The sequence below is a fragment of the Anopheles maculipalpis genome, chromosome 2RL (genome assembly GCF_943734695.1).
Source record: "Anopheles maculipalpis chromosome 2RL, idAnoMacuDA_375_x, whole genome shotgun sequence".
Taxonomy (NCBI): domain Eukaryota; kingdom Metazoa; phylum Arthropoda; class Insecta; order Diptera; family Culicidae; genus Anopheles; species Anopheles maculipalpis.
Genome location: NC_064871.1, coordinates 56,635,596 through 56,656,750, shown reverse-complemented (window position 1 = coordinate 56,656,750; position 21,155 = coordinate 56,635,596). Strand labels below are relative to the sequence as shown.

The 21,155-nt window shown below is 38.7% G+C and overlaps 2 protein-coding genes across 4 annotated transcripts in view; both read left to right on the top strand.

The window, feature by feature from the left end:
• The window catches only part of LOC126558543 (homeotic protein ultrabithorax-like), a 50,374-nt gene extending 37,258 nt beyond the window's left edge, over positions 1–13,116 (top strand). For both annotated transcript variants that reach the window (XM_050214568.1, XM_050214567.1), the window contains one exon: positions 12,588–13,116. In XM_050214568.1, the coding sequence (XP_050070525.1) occupies positions 12,588–12,880 (293 nt within the window). In that variant the 3' untranslated portion in view covers positions 12,881–13,116. The remainder of the gene's footprint in view (positions 1–12,587) is intronic.
• Positions 1–21,155, top strand: part of LOC126558262 (homeobox protein abdominal-A homolog) — a 295,819-nt gene that overhangs the window by 101,189 nt on the left and 173,475 nt on the right. The window lies entirely within an intron of this gene.

The following is a 21,155-nucleotide window of genomic DNA, read 5'->3' as shown; positions in this document are numbered from 1 at the left end:
ATGAGCAACCTTGTTCCAGCATGTATGTAGAAAATGCTACACTGTACAGAAAAAGTGAGCTGAAGCATCTAAGCCGATTGTACTCAAGCAGAGATTTAGTGCAGATAAAGCAAAGGTATTTCCGTTTTCTACAAAAGATGGTCTTTCTGCGTTGCAATGCATTGCATTCAAAAACACAAATTTCGCTCACACTGAAAGCAAAGAAAGTGAACATGCCAAGATCGTGCGTTGCCAACATGTCAAGTGATATAATTAAGTTTTGTTAGGCATAATGGAAACAAAATTTATGTCTCTACAGCTTTATTATCTGGTATTATCACGACCGACCGGGCATTCTTGCTGGGTGACAGTCATAAAACGTGTGCTCCTGCTCCTGCTGATGCACAACTATAAAAGAAACTACTCATGCAGATTGTTGCCAGTTGCAACTAACCGGCTGATCCATTGCTTGGTACAATTTTGCATGACTATTCACACCATTTGGCGATGGTTTTGAATACGAATGCTGGTATCTTTTTACCAAAATACTGACTCACGTATTATAACTGATTGCTTTATTGTAAGACTAAAAAGTCACACCAAAAACGAAATATATAACTTTTCGCGGATTCAATAGATCGTCGACCGTGTTGTTCATCCTTATTTTATGGTGCACCTTCGTGCCTTCGTGTGTGCTTTCAACCTTCGACGAAAGCGTTCCATTGCTGTAGCCTTCCGATAGGTCATGCAGGAAAATTTTTGCCGCACTATGCTGCGAATGGCTTAGAATACTGGTCGAAGATTGTGATGGAGACAATGAACAAAACACATAATAAATCTTAAGATTTTCTCTTGCTGTATCTACCTCCCACAAGGCGAAACTGCTTTTGTAAATTTAGTTTTTCCGGAACGTTCGCATAAGGATTTAGAATTTTAATTCTTTGAAATGTACGGCGCATATATCATTCTGTGGCGAGTGCAATGGGATTTCAACATAATCCTGTGTACATCGAGTGAGTGGTTTGTTTCTTGCGTTGCAGTAAAAAAAAAACAAAAATGTATTGTAAGATTTTTATATAAAATAATATTGTATTTTACACATACATAATGTATGTAAGATATATGTATTTAACAAAAAAAATTTAAAATTTTTTAAAATTTGGATTATCAATTGTGGAGATCTTTTCTAGCAATTTGTTGGTTGACTTATTATTGAATGTTAAATGCTTTGTCAAAATTGTAATAAGCAAAGTTTATTATTTTACCTTAAAATAATGAAATTTGTTACAAGAGTTACATTTTTTATTAAATGAAAATAATCAATTCACTTTAAACTTGTTTCCAACCTGCGTCACAGTTGAGCAATTTCCTATCGAAGTGGTTTAGGGATTGAAGAGATAGACTAATATTATTTCTAAAAAGTATTCTACTCTTTGTTATCTTTACTCTAACGGCATCTGTTGATTTAGTCAAGAACAATTTATATAGTATGAAAAAGTAGCGGATTGTTTCGTGACTAGTACTCCGTTTCGAAAAGTACAAGACATCGAGAACACGCATTCCTCTGCGTTTGCGTTGGTTATTTGGAAGCGGATCCAATTAAAAAGGTGATTAATTTGAGGCAATAAATCTTGAAACCTTCCCCTATTGCAGCCCAGTGCTTCTGCTGGCCAGTATTTTACGCAAAGAGAAAGGGGAGAGAAATAGACAGGACCACCATCGCTTAGATAAAACGAACGAACAAGAAATCGGCACCATCTGTTCTATTACGTTCTGTAGCAAACGGATAAAAAAATGGCCGACAAGAAGCGAGTGAGAACGAAAATTTCTTTTTGTATAAGTATAGGTTCCACCATGGAACTCAATGATATGAAACGTTAAGATTGATTTGGTTTTAATTGCTCCGTTTATTGTATATTCCTAGCAGCAAATGGCTGCAAATTTTGTACTGTAAACTACACTTACCAAAATTGTTAAAAAAAGCACTTTACTTGCACTAAAAAGGCAGACATTTGTTAGATAAATATTGGATTTAAACAAAACAAACTTAGTGAAAACATGTTTGCACAAACTTATACGATATAGTCTAACAACAAAGCATTTTGCTGCCAATAGAAGTGACTTTGTATGTGAGATAATTTTTAGGGACATTATTCGGGATTTTCATTTGTCTCGGTTGCATGTAACCACAACTAACCCCTCTGCAATGTAATCATCATCGTATATCACATAGAAAGGACGAGCCTTTAACCCAGACTTAAACTTTTGGCTACAGGCTCCATGACAAACACATTGATTCTAGACGTGGCCTCGGCAAAGGCTTTTGTATGTTTATTTTATCCTCCATTGCGTTGATGTTGTTTTTCGAAAATAAACCATAAATTCTATACAGAGGCTATAAATCCCACCGCACAGTGTACCTCGACTGGTACCCGATTTCTCCACCCATGACTTGCTACCTTTGGCGCACTTCCTGCTCGTTTTGGAAGGACGAGCATGGAACATGGAACAGGTTCTTTTCCCTTGTGTTTATAGCCTGTGCTGCTGCTGCTGCTGCTGCTGCTGCAACTCTTACCCACGGCCATCTCTGTCTCTGTTCTTCTGAATTTTCTCACTTCTTTATTGGTTACCAAAACACCCTATAGATCCTTCTCTAATGTATGGCTTTAACGCCATGCTGAACTCACATGTACCCTATCAGAAACGCCACGTTACGATCTCGTAACCATTTCGGGTATTTTTTTTGTACACGTACACTTGAAAACGCTAAGCCCAATCCATTCATGATAACACAGAATGGCCTTTTACGCATTAGAACGTCCTTTTTGTTCCAATGAGTGAGTTTAACAGTTAAAACACAAGGCAGCTGGAAAACTATTTCTAACTACCAGTTAGACGAGAATTGAACTAGTCGTAAGCTATTTTTCAAATTGTGAACTACAACGTGCCACTTTACTTTACAGCTATTCATACACCATTGACCGACTAGTTATGATATACGATGTGTACTAATTGTACACTGGAAAAATAGCAACCAAATCAAACTAACTTAGCGTTAGCACGCGCTAAGCACTGATCGTTTGATCCCATTCGATCCAATAAGCAGTGCATTCAGTATCCATGATTCAAAATAAACTGTAATCATTCTAAGTAATCATTTCACCACACTACATATTGTATTCATAAGTGAAAGATGTTTGCAAGTCAAGGGCAAATAAAACACTGTTTACCCTTACTGTTTGATGAAAGGCAAAGATAACGAGATAAATTGGAATTTAGTTTATGTTTCTATTGTTTCTTGAACTGGTTCTGTTGCACGATATGTGTAGGTGAGCTTAAGGAATGTGTGGCTGAGTGTTATATAACTGGAACTAGCTACTTTAAAGCAAATACTATCCTGCAAATATCATGCATATTAACTTCATTGTGTCGTGTTGCTTTTGCTTACCGTTTAGGGGTTTTGTCCTTGCTATACCGTGGTGGACGTTTTTCTTCCTGAAAGTGGAAACCCGTTTGACAATCGTGCTGCTTGTTTCTCTTTTCGAATGGTTATAAATGGCATGTACTTTGTTTGACCCTATGGATTGGACTGCCGTTTCGATTGCACATGTTTGTGTTCCACGTTACCTTGTTATATAGGCCACTGTTCATAGTTTAACGGTCGTCCGATAGTGGATCATGGATGATGTCCTGGAAGAGTATAAAATGTCTCATATTGAATGTTCTTGATTCTTCTATGACTAAGGTACTTCCGTTAATAAAAACTATTCACAGTTTAATGAGAAAATATATCATATTCTAGTTACTATAGTTATCTTGGTTCATACTGATTCAGTGTTTAAAATATGTCAGAACTCCTAATAGCACAAAGTACTAAAGCAACGCAATCCGAAATTGACCAACGATACTGTATGCACAACGGGCGATAGTACTGGCAGTCGTGCTTGACAGGAGGAAAATGGATTTAACACGAGCTCACTCAATTACCATGACTTTACTCTTTATTTTTGCCCTAAGCGACAGGTACAGATGATTAATCACTCTTGAAGCGTTCTTGTCGGACCATCCACGTCCGACGAGTACCGGTCACTACTTCCTACGAGAATCAAAATACAGGCGATCTAGTAACGACAAGAACGATCAAACCTCGCCCACCATGGCTTGGGTAGATCAACAACTAAGAAGTGTATCGAATTAAGATCTCGACTTTAGATTACTATGATTATGATTACCGATGGCACGAGAGAACGAATAGACCGCTATTGTTTATGGATTTCTGCATTGTAGCGCTTCTGAAGAAGGCATAATAGGGTGGTATGGATGCCACTACCATCATCATGACCGTCATCGCCGCCATCATCTAAGATGTGCAATCGTGACTGTTGTGATGTGTTGGTTCTAGGCAAGTAAATTCTCCTTTAAACAATTTATATTTGCTTTGGCCACAGGTTTTCCAAGATTTACGGTTTTGATTAAAAGCTGCATTGTCGATCGATTCTGTTTCATTTACTCTTGGCCCTCGACACAACTTTTTGATACACCGTGTTGCCGGCCATTTCAGGTGTTGTCAGGAGCAGGTATGACGGTGGAATAGAAAATGAAAAGAAGTTTTGATTATATCTACCATTATAAACACTTCATAACGAAGCCCCCTTCTTTATCGCAGGGGAGTTCTGACGCTATCATCGGAGATAGGGGTGAGCAGTCTTCGTTTGTTATGAATCGACACTCATAGATTCTCATCGGCTCGGCATGGTGTGATCATTCTTGGGCGCTTTCGTCACGTATCGTTGCGTGCACGGGGAAAGTGAAACGGACCGACACGAAAAGGAGGAGATTGATTTAAATGAATGGCCTCACACACACACGGCTTATACTGTTGTTCGCTGCAATTTGGAGCTGCACCCGATGACCACGCAATACGATACCGCATGCGAGCGAATTGTACGTATTTGCGCTTTTGTACTAGCCGACCAGTATCGGAATCATGAAATATTGAGAATCCATTTTGATTTATGATGTTTGATGGTTTATTAATTGACCATAGGGCTGTGTGAGTTATATACTGGGATCAAACTGGGCAGGTTTGATCCTGCCAGGCTGGACGACCCGTAGAATTCATCCGCTGTCTATGCATTTGTTTGCCATCGTTGCTCCAAAATCGGCTTCGATCCTGTTTCGGCATCGAAGGTGCATCAGTCCTGTGTAAGTTATGGTGCGTACAAACCACCAACAGCTCCTCAGACACATCCCTTTTCCTTTCGGCTCGTTGTGAAAATTCATTATTTCTCCTCACTTTATTTATGAACTTTGCCCAGGATATTACGTAATGGACGCATATTTTATTGTATCGGATTAAATTAAACAATGTTCGATCGATAATGAATGGTTTTCGATATGCTATTACACCACGGCAAGTAACATCGAAATCATCACTTCGTTTGCTTAGTTCAGCCATACTGAACGCAATGCAGAATAGCGCTGAGAGACGAGAGGCGGTCTACATAGCGACGCATCAATCTGTGCATGATGTTGGAAATTACGGGAACTATGAGAAGCATGCGGATGAATAGAAACCTACCATGTCTCTATCCGATGTAGCCTACCATGGCCTATCCTGGGGCACACTTTTATTGAACCAACTGGTTCGGACTGGAAGCAATGGAAGCAAAGGCCAAGACTATGTTGACATTCCTTGTGCTCGTGGTCAATTAAGGGTTTCTGTGTCGTTCATTCGAGCCTCCTTCCACATAGGCAAATGCAGTGCAGAATTGTGGCCCCTTGCGGTTTCACTGCTATTGTAATCATTGTTCTGGGACCACGCCAGCATTGAACATTGGTAGGAAAATATCGCTCGCGTCGTGCAGTATCTTTATCTATGTATCTCAAAATCGTTAAATTGAACATGATGCAGTGTTTTTGCACGACTAAATTTTAATGCACATAATTGGGTATACTTCATAGGTACTATTGTGTCGCCTGCTGATCGTTTTCTTCGTCTCAACTAATAGGCCCTTAGCAAGAAATTCAACTATTGAGGTATTCGAAATGTTTGCCCGACTTTGTTCCTATGTGAGGGAGAGATCTTAACAATTGGGTATTTGCATTTCGGTATTACTTGGGCATCTATTCTTCAAATTATGTAGTTTGTTAACTTAAAGTTTTATCAAATTGAAATGTTGATACCACCAGAGATTTTTTTTTTCAATAGTCTTTAAATCAGATAAACTTTTTGTTTTATGAAGAAATGTATAAGACTTTATGAAAGATAATAGCGTCGAGCGGAATAAAACATACAACCATAGCACATGAAATATGTACTTTGATGATTTTTCTCGAATAAAACTAACGATAGCATATATCTCTTATAGCAAATGTAAAAATGTGACACAAATGTACATACTCCTAGGTACATTCTTCGACGAAGCGATTTAGCATCTACTTCATCTACCCTTTATCACTTAGGTATCAGATTCTGCAAAAGTTGTAGTATCGTGTGTTAAGTTATCGGGGGTGTACGCATTTTGTTGCAGATTTTGTTTCGTAATATTCACCCTTGTATCCTCTGCTGTAGCATTATTAACATCATTCACTCCATTCAAAGCGTGGGCTCGTTGGCAATTTGAAACCAGTCTCATTTATGAAACATGGCTTCTCCAATCATCTTCGTCCATGTACAACATCTGAAGGAACCGGCCCAAAGCAAGAAAAGATTCATAAATCATCTTTTAACAAGGGCCCCTGTAAATTATGCTATCCCTTTTCTTGTTCAGCATCGCTATCCTAGAACGTTGAATGTGTGTACGCTAGCCAGCTGTGCTTTAGTGGACATAATGACTTGATCCTCAGCTTGTAAGAAGAGTTAACAGTATTGTGTGTGTGTATATGTTTTCTTCTTCAAATAGTTTTGATGATACCCTAACTTTCTGACAGAGCAGGGCTTTTGTCAATTAAGTGTTTTTGTTTTAAATAATACAGTATGCTGCCAAAATATTCCTTTTTCCAATAATTCAACGAAAAAGAAAAAAACTCTTCGTTCACACATAACGAGCTGTTATCCTTTATACAACGTTATGTGTCCGATTATAGGACTCGGATTATGTTTTATTTGCGGAATGATTCGGCCGGAACTCGGTCTGCTGATTTACCCATTGATTGATACTCTTGTGGATCTACGAACGACCGAGATACGTCTGGAGAGAAAATAAAGATGGTTCTTGTGGAGAAAGATTCGCCCATGATTTCCCCTGGGATAGTATGAGCGACAAGCGTAGGGAAAGAATTATGGGCGTGTTGTTTTCCTTCTGTGAGTTAGACGGTGCAGGAAAATTCTGCCACGTTTGTGTAAGCGTCTAATTGTCGAGAGCAAATGTTATTGTCGTAATACTTTCCTGCTTTAGACTTCTAGTGTATCTTGTGAGGTTAATTTGAGCATGGACACATGGTTACTTCATACACGTTTCCAATAAGTTCATCAGTCCCCATTGAATTACATTCTCATTCGTTCGCGTTTATCATAGCGAAAGTTAGCGGCACGTTAAAGTAGGGGTGTGATATTACATTAAGATTGTCGCGGTACCCTAGTTAGCTTTACCTAGGAGAAATTGTTCATAATTCACCGTGTGTCCTGCCACGTGTTCTGCCTGGACGGCGTAAGATTTCGAAGTTAGAAGAACACCAAAGGCAGGGGTAAACTGAGCATTTTCTTTCATTTATCAGAGCAAAAGAAGGAGCAGTTTATTGACCTTGTTCTTTTCTATGCTGCCCCCGTTGCTGCTGCTGCTGCTGCTGCTGCTGCAAAAGTCAGTAAAGCTTTGCTACTTGCCGTAGAATCGGAAGGATGGAAAAGCGTCTGCGCAAATGTTCGTTTTTTATTGTGGCTAGGGGCGACAAAAAGGCTCTAAAAAGGTGTTTTTGGTTCAAAGGAAAAAATGATGGAGGTCTTGAGCGGTGGAAGGAATAAATTTATAACCATCTTTTAAGTAATAAAGCTTGATAAATGTTTAGAACACGGTTTCATCCTTCCTTTACCATTTCGGGGGAGGCGCTTACACTTACTAGCATTAGTTTCATCAGCCGTGCAACAACGATCATAGTCGGAGTAATTGTAAAATGTATAATATGATCACTGATTTGAAGGAAAATTCAAACAAATCACAACTGAGTCATTTGTTTGGAGAGTTCGAATTAGTTTTATAACTTAACAAGTTTTGTTACGGGTAGCGGACTGCAACTGTAGAATACTTAATTTACTTTAATTTTATAATAGTGAGAGTAGCTCAGATAATTGTTTCCAAGCAGTTAGTTTCCATGAATCTGAGGAGAACACTGATCGATAATGAACGATTTAGCATAACTACACTCATAAACAGAAACATTGATCAGATCACAAAGACTGCGAGGGATTTGAGGAAACTTTGCCTTTCCAATACAAGTAATACGTTTTGAGCCCTAGAAAACAGAGGGATTTTGAGGGTTATAAGAAAAGGAAAAACACGATTCATTTAACAACGTCACGAGGATAAGACATATGCGTTTTCAGCACACCATTGAGTTGGTTAGTCTGTGGCTGTGCAGTTAGTCTAAAGCGTTGAAAGACACTGCATACAACAAAGAAAAAGTAGTAGTGTGTACAGACAAGTGCATTGCCCAGTGACGAAGACAGCTCTGCAAAGAAGAAAGATAACAAGCATTTTCAATACCATGTTTTCGTTGTATCCCCGCTGCATCCCCGGCAATCATTCTGACATTGCATTAAGGAAGGTTTTCGGCAACGATAGGAAGTGCCCACCGCGCTCGGCTTGAACCACAGCGAATGCTTACTCCCGCTGGGATTTTGTTGTATTATTTTTCATCTGTTGAAGTATGGGGATTTTATCATGAAGAGGGATGTGTGGCTGCTTAGTTTTCATGGTTTACTTTTCCCCCACCGCTTGTTTTTTTTTGTTTCGCTTGGTTAAGAGTGCTTTGTGTGTTCTTTCTTACCCATTGAAGACCATGGAATTCCTGAGATATTTTTATATAAAATCGTTTTAAAATGGAACCGATCATGCTGTTTCGCTGGTCAAGTCAACACAGAGCTTACCAGATCCCGATGCTGTTTTAATTCATCATTCCTACGAGACAATGCAAACGATTGTTTGTATGCTTTTCACATGACAAAGTGTAGCAACTTTACAAGTAATGAACAAATATGGGAAGAGTGTAAATTTCCAAATAGCTGCATCAAATAGTTAAAATAGGATTATGAAAATACTTTTTATAAGCGCAATGCGTGAAGTTTTATTCAATACAATCTTACAAACAAAATGTTTGCCCGATTTCTTACGAGCCGTATGAAAACAAAAAATTCTCAACCCTCCAAACTAATTATCTCGTTGATAACATTGAGCGCACCTAAAGCGATAACCCCTTTTTATATGAAAATTTAATCACGGCAAGAATGAAACAGTCGCTGTGACATTGATACGAGAAAGTTGGGCCTCTAATAAAGATGAAAAAAACACTGTTTCTAGTTTCAAGGTGAATCATTCTCTGGTATCGATGGTAGCCTTCATTATTGTTCATCTTTCATCATAGATGACAGAATCTATGAATCATAGGTTTGAATAATTTCTAAGAGTTTCTTCTTCCTGGCATAATGACCTTATGCTAGGTTACGCCGGCCATCGAAAGACTTGCTAAACTTTTCAATACCACGTAGTTAGATAATCAGTCCTCACTACGGGGGGACAGTCCGGATGGGATTTGAACCCCGGTCCTGCCGTGTAGATACGCTGATATGAGTAACTACAACCGTAGATATATTTATGACATTGTGTGTATGATTCATTACAATTTGAATGCAAAAAACTCGACTTTGTAATTTTGTACAAAGCTAATAATTTGGGAGTTTATAACTTGATCTCGCCGAGTAGCAAATGGTTTTCCCAATGAGATTTTGTTTCTTCAGAGTTGGTAAAAATATGTCTGAAGTAGTGAGAAACTCACACGAAACCGTACTTACATCATCATCGTTGCTCGCGGTTACGGTCCATGGTTTTATGTGTTTTTAATTTTGAATAAATAACTCCCAAATAGTGATTTATTAAAACCGAGCTTCGCATTGAAGTTTTTGCTTTTCGTTATCGCAAGCTGTTCACTCATCAGAGTCTATCAGTATGTGCGCGCGCGCGCGTGTGTGTGTATTGAGCCATGTTGCTGTATGCTGATTCTGCACAATAATTTACGAGGACAGGCGCGATCGCGACCCTCGCTTTTTCACTGGTACGTGTACGTGAATTCTGGAGTGACTGGGGATTCGAACTCTCCGTGCCCACTTTCATCATCTTAGGAGGAGCTTCGGAAACCTTGGGAACGGTGGCTGCATGATGGTGGCTGACGATTCCATTTTGTATTCTTTTTCGTTGTCCGCCGTCTCTGTGTAGTCTTTAAATACTTCTCTTCGCTTAGTCTTTCCCTTTTTTTTTTTTTTTTGGTGTTTTGCGTCGCTTGTCGCTTTTCGTGGATGCTGTTGAAATCGTTATGGAATACAAACAGAACTTATCTCTTTTCGTTTCATTTTGTGTCCGTTTCGTTGCATCCGCTGAACCGACGTTGTTCGTAGTACGATCGTCGGTTTCCCTTTGCTGATCTTTGCCGGTTTCAAGATCTTTCTAAGTTAAAATTGAACATCACAGAAGCGTTTTTGTGTATGTGTATGTATGTGCGTGTGTGTGTGTGTGTGTCCGCTCGCACATGTGTATGTGTGAGTGTGTACAAATGCGCGCGTGTGTGATCAGGTTCCGTTTCAAGGGTATCAAGACAAAAATCCCATAGCTCAAATGGAAGCTTAAATTATCTCTCTATCTACTTTGGGTTCCTATGTCATGCTGTCAAAGCGGGAAGCCACCGGGTGGTGTTTTTTTGTTTTTTTTTTGGGGCCAAACATTCCGAAATAGACTTGTCTAAGCGAAAAGCTAGTTTTGTTTCTTAATTATAATGTTAAGATCCCTTTCACATTGGGACGATCGTCGAACACATTTCGGTCCGCGTACCGGAACGTTTTGATGTTAAAATCTACGAAATTGGAAAGGAAATCAGATCCATCCACGCATTATAGCGCAGGCATAACCGCAAATATCTTCATAAAACGATAGCAACATTTGGTCGGATCCAGCAAGGGGGTTTCTCACGGATTCTTGCCCAAAAAGCTTAGCTTAAGCCGCACTGTTGATTTCTTGCAAATTTAAAGAAGCTTCGGTTGTATATTTGACGGTTAACTGAACTGGTGTCAGAGTTGTTCAAAACGAATGCTAACGATGGTCGTTTATGTATTGCTTGCAGTGCAATATTCATGCAGTAAACGCAACTTCGAAAACACTAATGTGGGCAAAGAGCGGTTAAAAAACAAAAAAAGCAATCCCAAAAATTACAGTGCAACGCAGTGGCATGGCATAGCTTTCAGGCTCGTCCACAGTTTGGACCGATTTCGTTATGATCTGTTTGTCTCAATAGCCGGCATTTTGTAGTAAATTCGCCTTTCACGCAAAGTTGATGGTTGAGCTCCGATATTTTCACATGGCGTTGGCAATACATACTGTGCTTCGTTCAATATTGTGTTCATTTTTAGGTCAGTAATTACAGCTTCCCTGTGCGGTAATTTGACTTTATTACTACGTTTATATCAGGTTCATCGGTTGCTGTCTGGTTTGTGAAACCTCTTGAACGAACTATACACCCTATTACGTTTTACATTCATTATATGCTTCGAAAAAAAAAATGGGTAGAAAATGTATCAGACTGCTGAAGAATGTAGTATTCGACCAAATCGGGCAGAATACAATCGAGCATTCTAGCAACAAAAACCACAACATTGCTGTCTCTGAAAAAGGATGATAAAAGCGAATCGTATGCTACCCGCGGTAACTGGCCGCTGGTGCGATCGTTTTGCATCAGTTCGTTGGCCTCACATTGTGTACGGCTGAAGAATCTTGGGCCAACTTTGAACGCTTGTACATGCTTGGCTGGCATTCAAAGAACATTCTGATCAGTTTTCGTTCTTCTTCTGCTGATGTTATGTGCCTCCTGGTTTTGTGTGTCCTGGACTGCCGGAGACACGAATCACGAGAACTCGTGACGAATGAAACACATACCCATACACAATATTCAGTCCAGGATGGATGGCCAGAAACTGGTTATGCTGCTTTTATTTCTCTTCGTGTATGCTTCAAACATCCTGTTGCTCGCAACATAAAAATATGTTATACAACAACAAAAATTGACACAAACACGAACATTCACTTCTAGTGGAAACGTGCGAAGAGTGTAGCAAATTCTATACTCAGCTTTTTACATCATATAGCTGCAATGGACGATTGTAACATGGTTTAATTTCCACAATCAGTCGTAAGTTTATGCAAATGTAATACAATCATTTATTATGTTTTGTAAGTCTTTATTCAACTCATGTTTCAATTTCAATTTGATTATAGTTCAATTGTTTGCCATTCAACTATACAATGATCTACGACTAACCATAATCTAAGCCCCAATATTTTATTTATTTAGATATTAGCAGGCAAGGTGCATAAACATATTAAACGTTTCTGTTTTCTTTATCCACTTAGGTGCAAATGGATTGCGACGAAGAGGACGCCAAACCTACACAAGATACCAAACGCTGGAGCTGGAGAAGGAGTTCCACACCAATCACTACCTTACCCGTCGACGCCGGATCGAAATGGCACACGCGCTCTGTTTAACGGAGCGACAGATCAAAATTTGGTTTCAAAATCGCCGAATGAAGCTAAAGAAGGAAATTCAAGCCATCAAGGAGCTAAACGAACAAGAGAAGCAGGCTCAAGCACAGAAAGCGGCCGCCGCGGCAGCTGCAGCGGCCGCGTTACATGAGCAAAACTAGGGGTTACACCAACAACACACCAATCACAGTAGTGCTAGTAATTATTTATACTAAAGAGAAGAAGTTCCGGTTGAATCTGGAAACAGATAGCAACGGCAATTACAAATTGATTATCTGCTCTTCATGTCATCAAAGTGCACAGGTAGGCCTAGGATATCCTTCATTATCGGTTTGTGCAGCCTCGGAGGTCCGTCCTTATCCTATCATGCAAACGGTACAATAAGTTCATCTTCCCTTTTGGCGTTTTTATTTTTTATTTTGTTTAAAGTTGTTCCTACTACTCATCGCCGACTTCAGGGACTCTTACAAAGGGTACCTTTCTTTCAAATTGGACCTGTCTGTTTGTTTGCTTGTTTTATTCTGTCTCCCTTCATAAACTCACCTAGACACAAGTCATACCGCGTGAATGGCCTATGTTGCAAACTAAGTAATTGAAAACTTAATTTTGAATTTTGGAAATCGTTTCGTTGTGTTTCAGTTGCACATTGGCATCAACAGTGAATGGTGGTAGTGAAATGGTGAACCTAAAAACGATTGAAATTCATTAGAACCCTCTATGTGAAGTAACCCAGCATCTAAATAGGAAGATATATTCAAGCATACTTTCTTCAAAACCCCCACTTCTTCAATCTTCAATCCTAGAACAAACATATAGGTTAAAGACCATTCCTAATGACCGAATCATGCTTCCGTGTTGATGTGGTTATGATACCGTCGAGGACATTTGGTGGCAAATGTATCGCACTTTGTAATATAGGCGCATGGTAAACGTAAACAGAATGATCCAAACGAACAATGTACCGTTTTTACATCGTATACAAAACAAAAAATAAATAAATAAATAAAACACAACCATGAAAACGCAAATGCAAAAACCACCAGTGTACAAATGTGAATCGGACTTAAGCAAATCAAACGAAACAAAGCGGAAGAAGTTTCGTCGCAGCAAACAGTACCACATACAAAAGAAGAAAGTTTGGAAACAGATATACGTAACCATGGTGAACATGAAACAAAGTAGGAGAAGAATAGAGCAGAGGTTCTAGGAAACAAATTTATTGCACATATGGTAATAGATAGTAGCTTCTCCAAAATTTGTCAAAGAGGTTAATTAGAGCGAAAGAATCCTTTTACTTTGCTTTACTGAATTACGCTGGATAAGTCATACTCTTTTGAATTCAGTTCGTTTACAAGGAGAAGAGATCAGATTTTAGCTTTCTGTTGTGATGTAATAGAAGAAAAACTTGCAATACTATAGATTTATCGGAAACAACTTGGATTTGCTAATATAAGACTTGCGTAATTGATAATGTAGAATCCGTTCCATTGATTTTATTTTTAGCATAGTGCGATTATTAGTATTTTACATTATTACGCGTACGACTGCCGTACCTTCCGCAGAGTCAGCAGCAAAGAGTATTCTCATGTTAGATAGTTGAGTTTTGTGTCCAGTGAAAAGAAAAAACAAACACCCAAATGAATGATACATAGCAAGAATCGTTCGTTCTCTCAATGGAGAGTTAGACAAATTTTCGAAATGATCTGTAAAGTGGCTTCGTTATTTATTTTGATTATTACTTACTCTTTAGCTTCAGCCATCTTCCCAGTGCTCTTATGTTTGGTTGTCTATGGTAGATAACTTTTGTTGATTTTAGTTTTTTTTTTTATTTGTATATCGTTTTGTACATATAGAAAAGATGAATAGCTTTAAAAGAAGTAAAACCTATGTTTTAAACCTCTCCTCTCATTTTACTCGGCACACACCTTCGTCGTGCCGATGTATTGTGATCCATGAATAGTTTGCCGAACAAAATCTGCAATGAATTATTTCGTAATACTTGCATTGGATGCTAATGTACTTATTTATTGCAAAATCATGGAAAACGAAAATAGCATACGGTATGAACGGTATATTTTTATCAGTCAAAATGGATATTTGAAACACTCAGTTACTCTTCACTTCATAACCAACGAGTGGCATTCGACTGCTCACTAACATAGACTGGAAACGTTGTTTGATATCATATCGTGGTAAAAAGAGAAACAAACATGAAACGACTTTCAAACTTCATTTGAGCCAAACCGTTAGAGAATACCCGGAAACACGCACCCATTTCAAACATTTTGCTATTCTGCTGTTCTTCTGTGATGGACGGGCATGGACTGCAAAACATATAGTAAAGAGTGTTCTGTATCTAGGACGGAAATATGGAACTGTAGATTTGATGAACACCTTCAAACAGAAACTTATAATTATTTAAAAAAAAAAACAAGGAAACCTAGTTTTGGTTAGTGATGTTAATTTCGCCCCTACAGAACAACAAGCATTACAGAAGGGCAACAAAGCTAGATACGAAACAACTCATCGATCGTTCACTTCTTGGAGGAGAGAAACTAAATGCTACTTTTACAAATCCAGTGCAACACAAAGCGGTTTATTGTGAGAGAAGAAAACATTAAATGTATACGTAACTAGCTCGTAAGAAGATCCTGTATTTAAATACGAATATTGAGTATAAATTAGTGAACGGTAAGAGGTGTTCAAGGCAATGGAGCAACGCAGGCAAAGCGATTGCTAACAGTAACAATGAAACAAGATATTTAATGCAACTAAATTCGTTTAGTTGTCTGCTTTTTTCCACTTAAACTAAAACAAAACAAAACAAATTACACCACCCAAAGTAGAATACATGTGACCACAGAACATATGTTTTACTCACACTAGAACGTACATTAAATGGAGGGACAATTTGTGCAAACACTTTGTCACGGGCTAGGATCAACAGCATTGCAGGAGCCAGGTGAAACGGTTTTGCTGGTAGTTTTAAGTAACAAAATTTGGGCAGCCCGATGCGCTGCAGATGCTGCTAAGCCACTATTAGGAGCGCAGTTATAAGAAGCTCAACACTCGAAGTAAGCAAATGAGAAGGCGAATTGAAAAAAAAAAACATGAAAATTACAAGGAACGGTAAGGTTTTCTCTTGCCAGATCAAAGATAAACAAATCAGAAAGTATCTAAAACAAACCTAAATGTAAAGAAGACAGAGGGGGATCCTTTTAGTTGGAAACCGACCGTAAGCAATTACCAGATTTGTCAAAAAATAAATGAATTGAATACGACAGAAAATCTTATAATAGTTCATGTTCCGTGTAAATCGGTCTTTCTTGTTCTTTTTGGAGTGCTCATTGTTGAGCGGTTATTTATACAGGTAAACATTGCAAGGTAAACCTCAAACCTACTAGCTACATTTTGATGGATATTATACCGCCGAACCTGATTGATGAATCAGTCGATCAATCAAATTTCAAATTTCAATGCAAATTTTCACATTTCTGCGTGTGATTTTAAGGTTTGGTCGGATAAAAATTTGAAGGGCAATATACATAAATCTACCGAAATAAGGCAATGTCTTGTGAAAATTTAAATTGGTATGCCTTGCAAATGGATACCCTCTGACCGACGTCAAACTAATGAAGTGCTTATGAAGTGTCACGCTTTGCAAGACCGCATTTTCAAATGCTGGAAAAAGAGAAAATGTAATCCATATTTTCCGAAACCTTCAGCTGCAACTTGCCGAACGTTGTGCGAAGTGTAGCTTCCCAGCGCCCTAGCGGACATACTTTCGAAAGACGACCGACGAATTCGAGCAGCGATAATTAAGTGCCGGAATGTGATCCTAACGGCCATAACTTACCACCCTTACCAAATGTAAAGCCGAAACGAAATGGGAAAATGACAAAGCGCATGCGTTCCCAACGGATATGCACATGGCGTCGGATGATATAAATTTCGAATTTTCTGCCTCTTTCCAAAAATCTGGCGAACATCCCTTCATCCCTTTTCGGCAGGACTCGCGTGCAGGTACACTGGTGCATAAGTTTCATAGTAGGGGGCGCTGCTGTTCCGTCGATTGTGCATGGTTATTGCTAGATGACGCTACTGTACCAAAAATGCTCTCAAAATGTACAGTTTTAAACAAAATAGATGTAAGCCGCTATATTTACACCCCTTATCGTTTGATTGTCCGGTTGTTCACCGTTTCCCACGTGTTTCGGATTTCATGCCGGGAGAGGCTGATACTACGTCAGCAGAATGATTATGTGTTACAGTTGTAGTTTAATTAGAGTTTAGTTTGTCTTATAGGTCAAGTTGGAACTCGATTGTCGAGCTGAAATGAGTGAGGGAAGCATGAATGTATAGGTAAAGTATGTAAAAAATAGCTTCCAGCGTGTTTGATGCAATTCAGTAGCAATTACTATAGAAAAAAAGTTTTTTGCTTCGGAAATCATTTATTTTTAAAAGCCACGGTCCACGATCTGAGATGTCCGAGATGTTGGTTAAAAGGGGTGGATTGTTGAGAGAGTGCCTGATTTTAAGCATATCGCTGTAAAGTAAAGTTAAATTGTTGTGTTGCAAAGAAGGCCTTTTCTTCATACAACCGTTGACGAATGATACAGTTTTACCATTGATATATGTATGTACAATTGTAGCCACAGGCTATTACCAAACATTACCCTAACGTTGCTCTTTATACTTGCTTTTTACATTCAATACATATACGAGTTTTGCAGTTTGACCACTATCGGTTGCTCCGGCTACGATAATCATCCAGCTAATGGTAGTTTGAATGTGCTTGTGTTTAGTTTAAGCTTTCAGACAACCGATGGATTTGATTGGTGTTCGTTAGACCAGAGGCACTGGCGTTTTGACGTTACACTTTTGTTTTTTTTTTTTGCATTGCGGCATCCATAATGACGACGATGATGAACTGCAGTTTAATTTGAGTTGTTCGCCTGGTTTGTTATTATCCTACAATCATCAACGGGGTCGTGAAACTACAGCTCAAGGCATTAGCAGCTTGATTGTAGTGAGAAACGAAATTAATTTTAGCCAACACCATCACCAAGCAACGCTTTCAACATCCGTCCAAGTTTTTACTTTTTCCTCGTCCGTTCAATGTGTCGACGCCGTTTTTGGTTTCTCAACCGTATGTATTCTCGTGGCTCAGGGCCATGTTGCTGCACTTCACTGCCATCGCCATTCCTCATTAATTGAATCCGAACGATTCCAATTATCTCTCGATGGGCTTACATGTATGTGTAAATTACTTGATAGAGTGTATATGGCAAAAGGGGGTCAGTATATGAACTGAAGCGAGAGGCTATTTGTCTTGTTCACAATAAGCTTTTATACTTACTTGCTTTACGATTTACCAAAAATTATTTTATCGATTTACCAAAAATCTTTTTAAAGACTTTGCTTTGAGTTTGTGTTATGACTTCAGCACTGAAGGAACTTCTTTTATGAAAATGATTCTATTAAAAGTGTTCGTTTATCTGATTCCCTTTAAATCCTCCGTTTGAAAACTATCACCAAATGTGTCTTCACTTTTTTAGACCTTTGAGGCTAACATTACATTAACTCCAACGTGTGTAGAAGACGTACCCCAATGCAAATATTCCACGACCAACGGATACAAAGAACGTGATTCCATCCATTATTGTATTTTGCATTCTAACCAGAGCTGTTGTTTTTCGTTGATATGATGCAATCGATTCGAACGGTTTTTTTGTGGTAAATGAGTGTATGAGTCTTAAGCTAGTGCAGCTGGTACAGTTGAGTTAAAATTGGTACAGCTGAAATAAACGATAGAACGATTGGAAATGCATGCTTTATAACCTGGTGACAACACGATTGTACGGCTAGATGATCGGAATGATCATGGACGTCGCATTAATGAGCAGAAAAATCGAGCGACAGCACATCAGTGGCGGAAGATCAAGCGGGTATACTATGGCTGTGGCGAATAGCCGTTCAAAATGACATCAAAAGGAAAACAGGAGAAAATTATACGATCCTGGTTTGCGATTGGAGTGCATGGCGCAAAGTATTCCCAACATCGGACGCGAATCGGCGAAAAAACGAAGACATTGAAAATAAATTATTTATGAGCTTCAAAACCACATGGTTGTTGCTGGAGATCCCGTCGCCGAGGTCATCATCGTATTAACAATTGTCTTCGTCTTGGTATGTTATGTTTTCGTTCCTGAAACCGTTTTTTTTTTTGTCTCTCGTTGGTAGGGAGGTTTATATTTATTTCACATCATGCTTTGTGCATGTTCATCTTTCGGTATCTGGAGCTTGAATAATTTCACGTACGACCCAAAGTATTCCGGAGACAAAACAAAAAATTACTATACCCAACCTATATGAGCTGAGGCCTCGCAAGACGACAACGTTTTCCATCGCATTCAGCTTCAGAATTACCAAAACTTGACGCAAATTCACTCAGCATGTCAGTAGATTCCATTGTTGCTCCGGAACAGGTTTTTTCCTCAGGTATTGACAGCAAATAAATAAAAACCAAGATACATAATGTAACAAGTTCTCAACGCGTCAGCCCTTCACAGCAGAATACGTATGTATGCAGGAAAAATATGCTGAAAACATGTGCAATTTAAAATAAAACCACAACCACGCTGTTGTATGAAATCTTTAAATTTGTCGGTGTTCACCAATCAAAACGGAACGAACGAACGCCTTGCAAAACTATTTGCGCAAAAATCACAGTTTCAAGATTCACTGTATGTTGTACCCTCGTCGAGAAATGATTACTTGGTATTAGAAAAACAAAAAACAAAACTCAAAAAAAATCGTCTGCAGGCGTGAAACGGATGAAAATGGAACTGTGAAGGATCGTAAGACATGAAATTAATTTCAACGATGTTTCGTCTTTCTCATGAAGCTTAAAACCGAAGTGATGATCAGAAAACAATCAATGCTCCAATAGTCACATTTATTTAAAAACGGTTAAAAACAGTTGAAAGTTTCCGTAACATTTAACCACACATTCAACAAGCAACGGTACGTTAGTCCAATAATATGTTTCTGTTCATTTGTTCATCCTCACATTTCCTCCACGTTATTCTACCCAAAGTTGAAGAGCCAGTCCAGCGTATACAGAGATGGTCTGGATGGGATTTGACACTGATCTGTTCATGTAAGTCAATGAAACCACTTTAACTGAGCCGTTCCATGCTCTCGGACGGTTCATATTTTGATTCTTCGTCTTAATGACCTGCTGGTCACGCTGGTCACGCACGCATCAGATGGCTTACTAGACTTGCCGATACCACGTAGTTGGAAAGTCAGACCTCACTACGGGGGGACGGTCCGGATGGGATTTGAACCCTGATCCTGCCGTTTGAAGACAGGCACCGATGTCGTCTATAGCACCGGTCATACGGTCTGGCCGTACTATATGAATACGGCCGTCCTATATGGATAAAAAAAAAACTGCAAATAAACAGGGAAACATTAAAAACCTGACAATAGCAATACAAAACAAGTATGTGGCTAAATAAATAATCCTTCTCTTCTCTACTATTTCTTCATCTTATTATTCCTCGGCTTCTCGTAATATCCTCTCTATTATTGTGAATTTTTGCCACAAGAAACTTTGATCTGTAATTTCCAGCTGTTTTAGCTTAATTTTGCTAATAATTGGCTGATCATTCTCGCGTATCTGTAAAAGTTTAGCATGTAATCGAATACCCGCCCGTGTCATATGATATGATACATACGAATAATTAGCATTGCTATCACTTTTTTCATACGGAATTCGTAACAACAGTTTTTTTGTGGGTTTTCAACAGAAGGATTTCATATTGATATATTCATTTTTTACTTGTTAAATTATTTATATTATAACAAATCCACCGGTTACCTGCTCAGCAAAAGCCTTTTTTATGTTTTTAAAGAATTATCTGGGCGTATGGCTTTTAAATTATTAAGTTAAAATAAACACAAACTTCAACATACCTGAACTAGCCAAGAACGAGAAGAAGACGTAGAAACACACACAATTTCATTAAATTACATGAAATAAATAACGTTTGATTCGAATGAATGAAACGATTACTCAAATTACTTGTTCGATTTCAGTCACTGACTATAGCTATCAATATGATTTCTAGGGTTATCAGCTATACTTAGAGGTCATTACACTCAAAATCTTTATCTGTCTATTGCGAAACACAAAGGGCAGATCACATAAAAAATCTCAATCGACAATTTATCTAGACTTTCTCCTTTATTATTAAGAATTGGTGAGCTAATTGATTGGCGTCAACATTGAATCTTCTTCTTCTTCTTCTTCTTAGCCGAACATCCTTCTAGGTCACGCTGGCCATTGAATGGCTTACTAGACTACTAGACGCGGTACGGATGTTATTTGAACCCCGGTCCTGCCGTTGGAATATCATAGTAAATGAC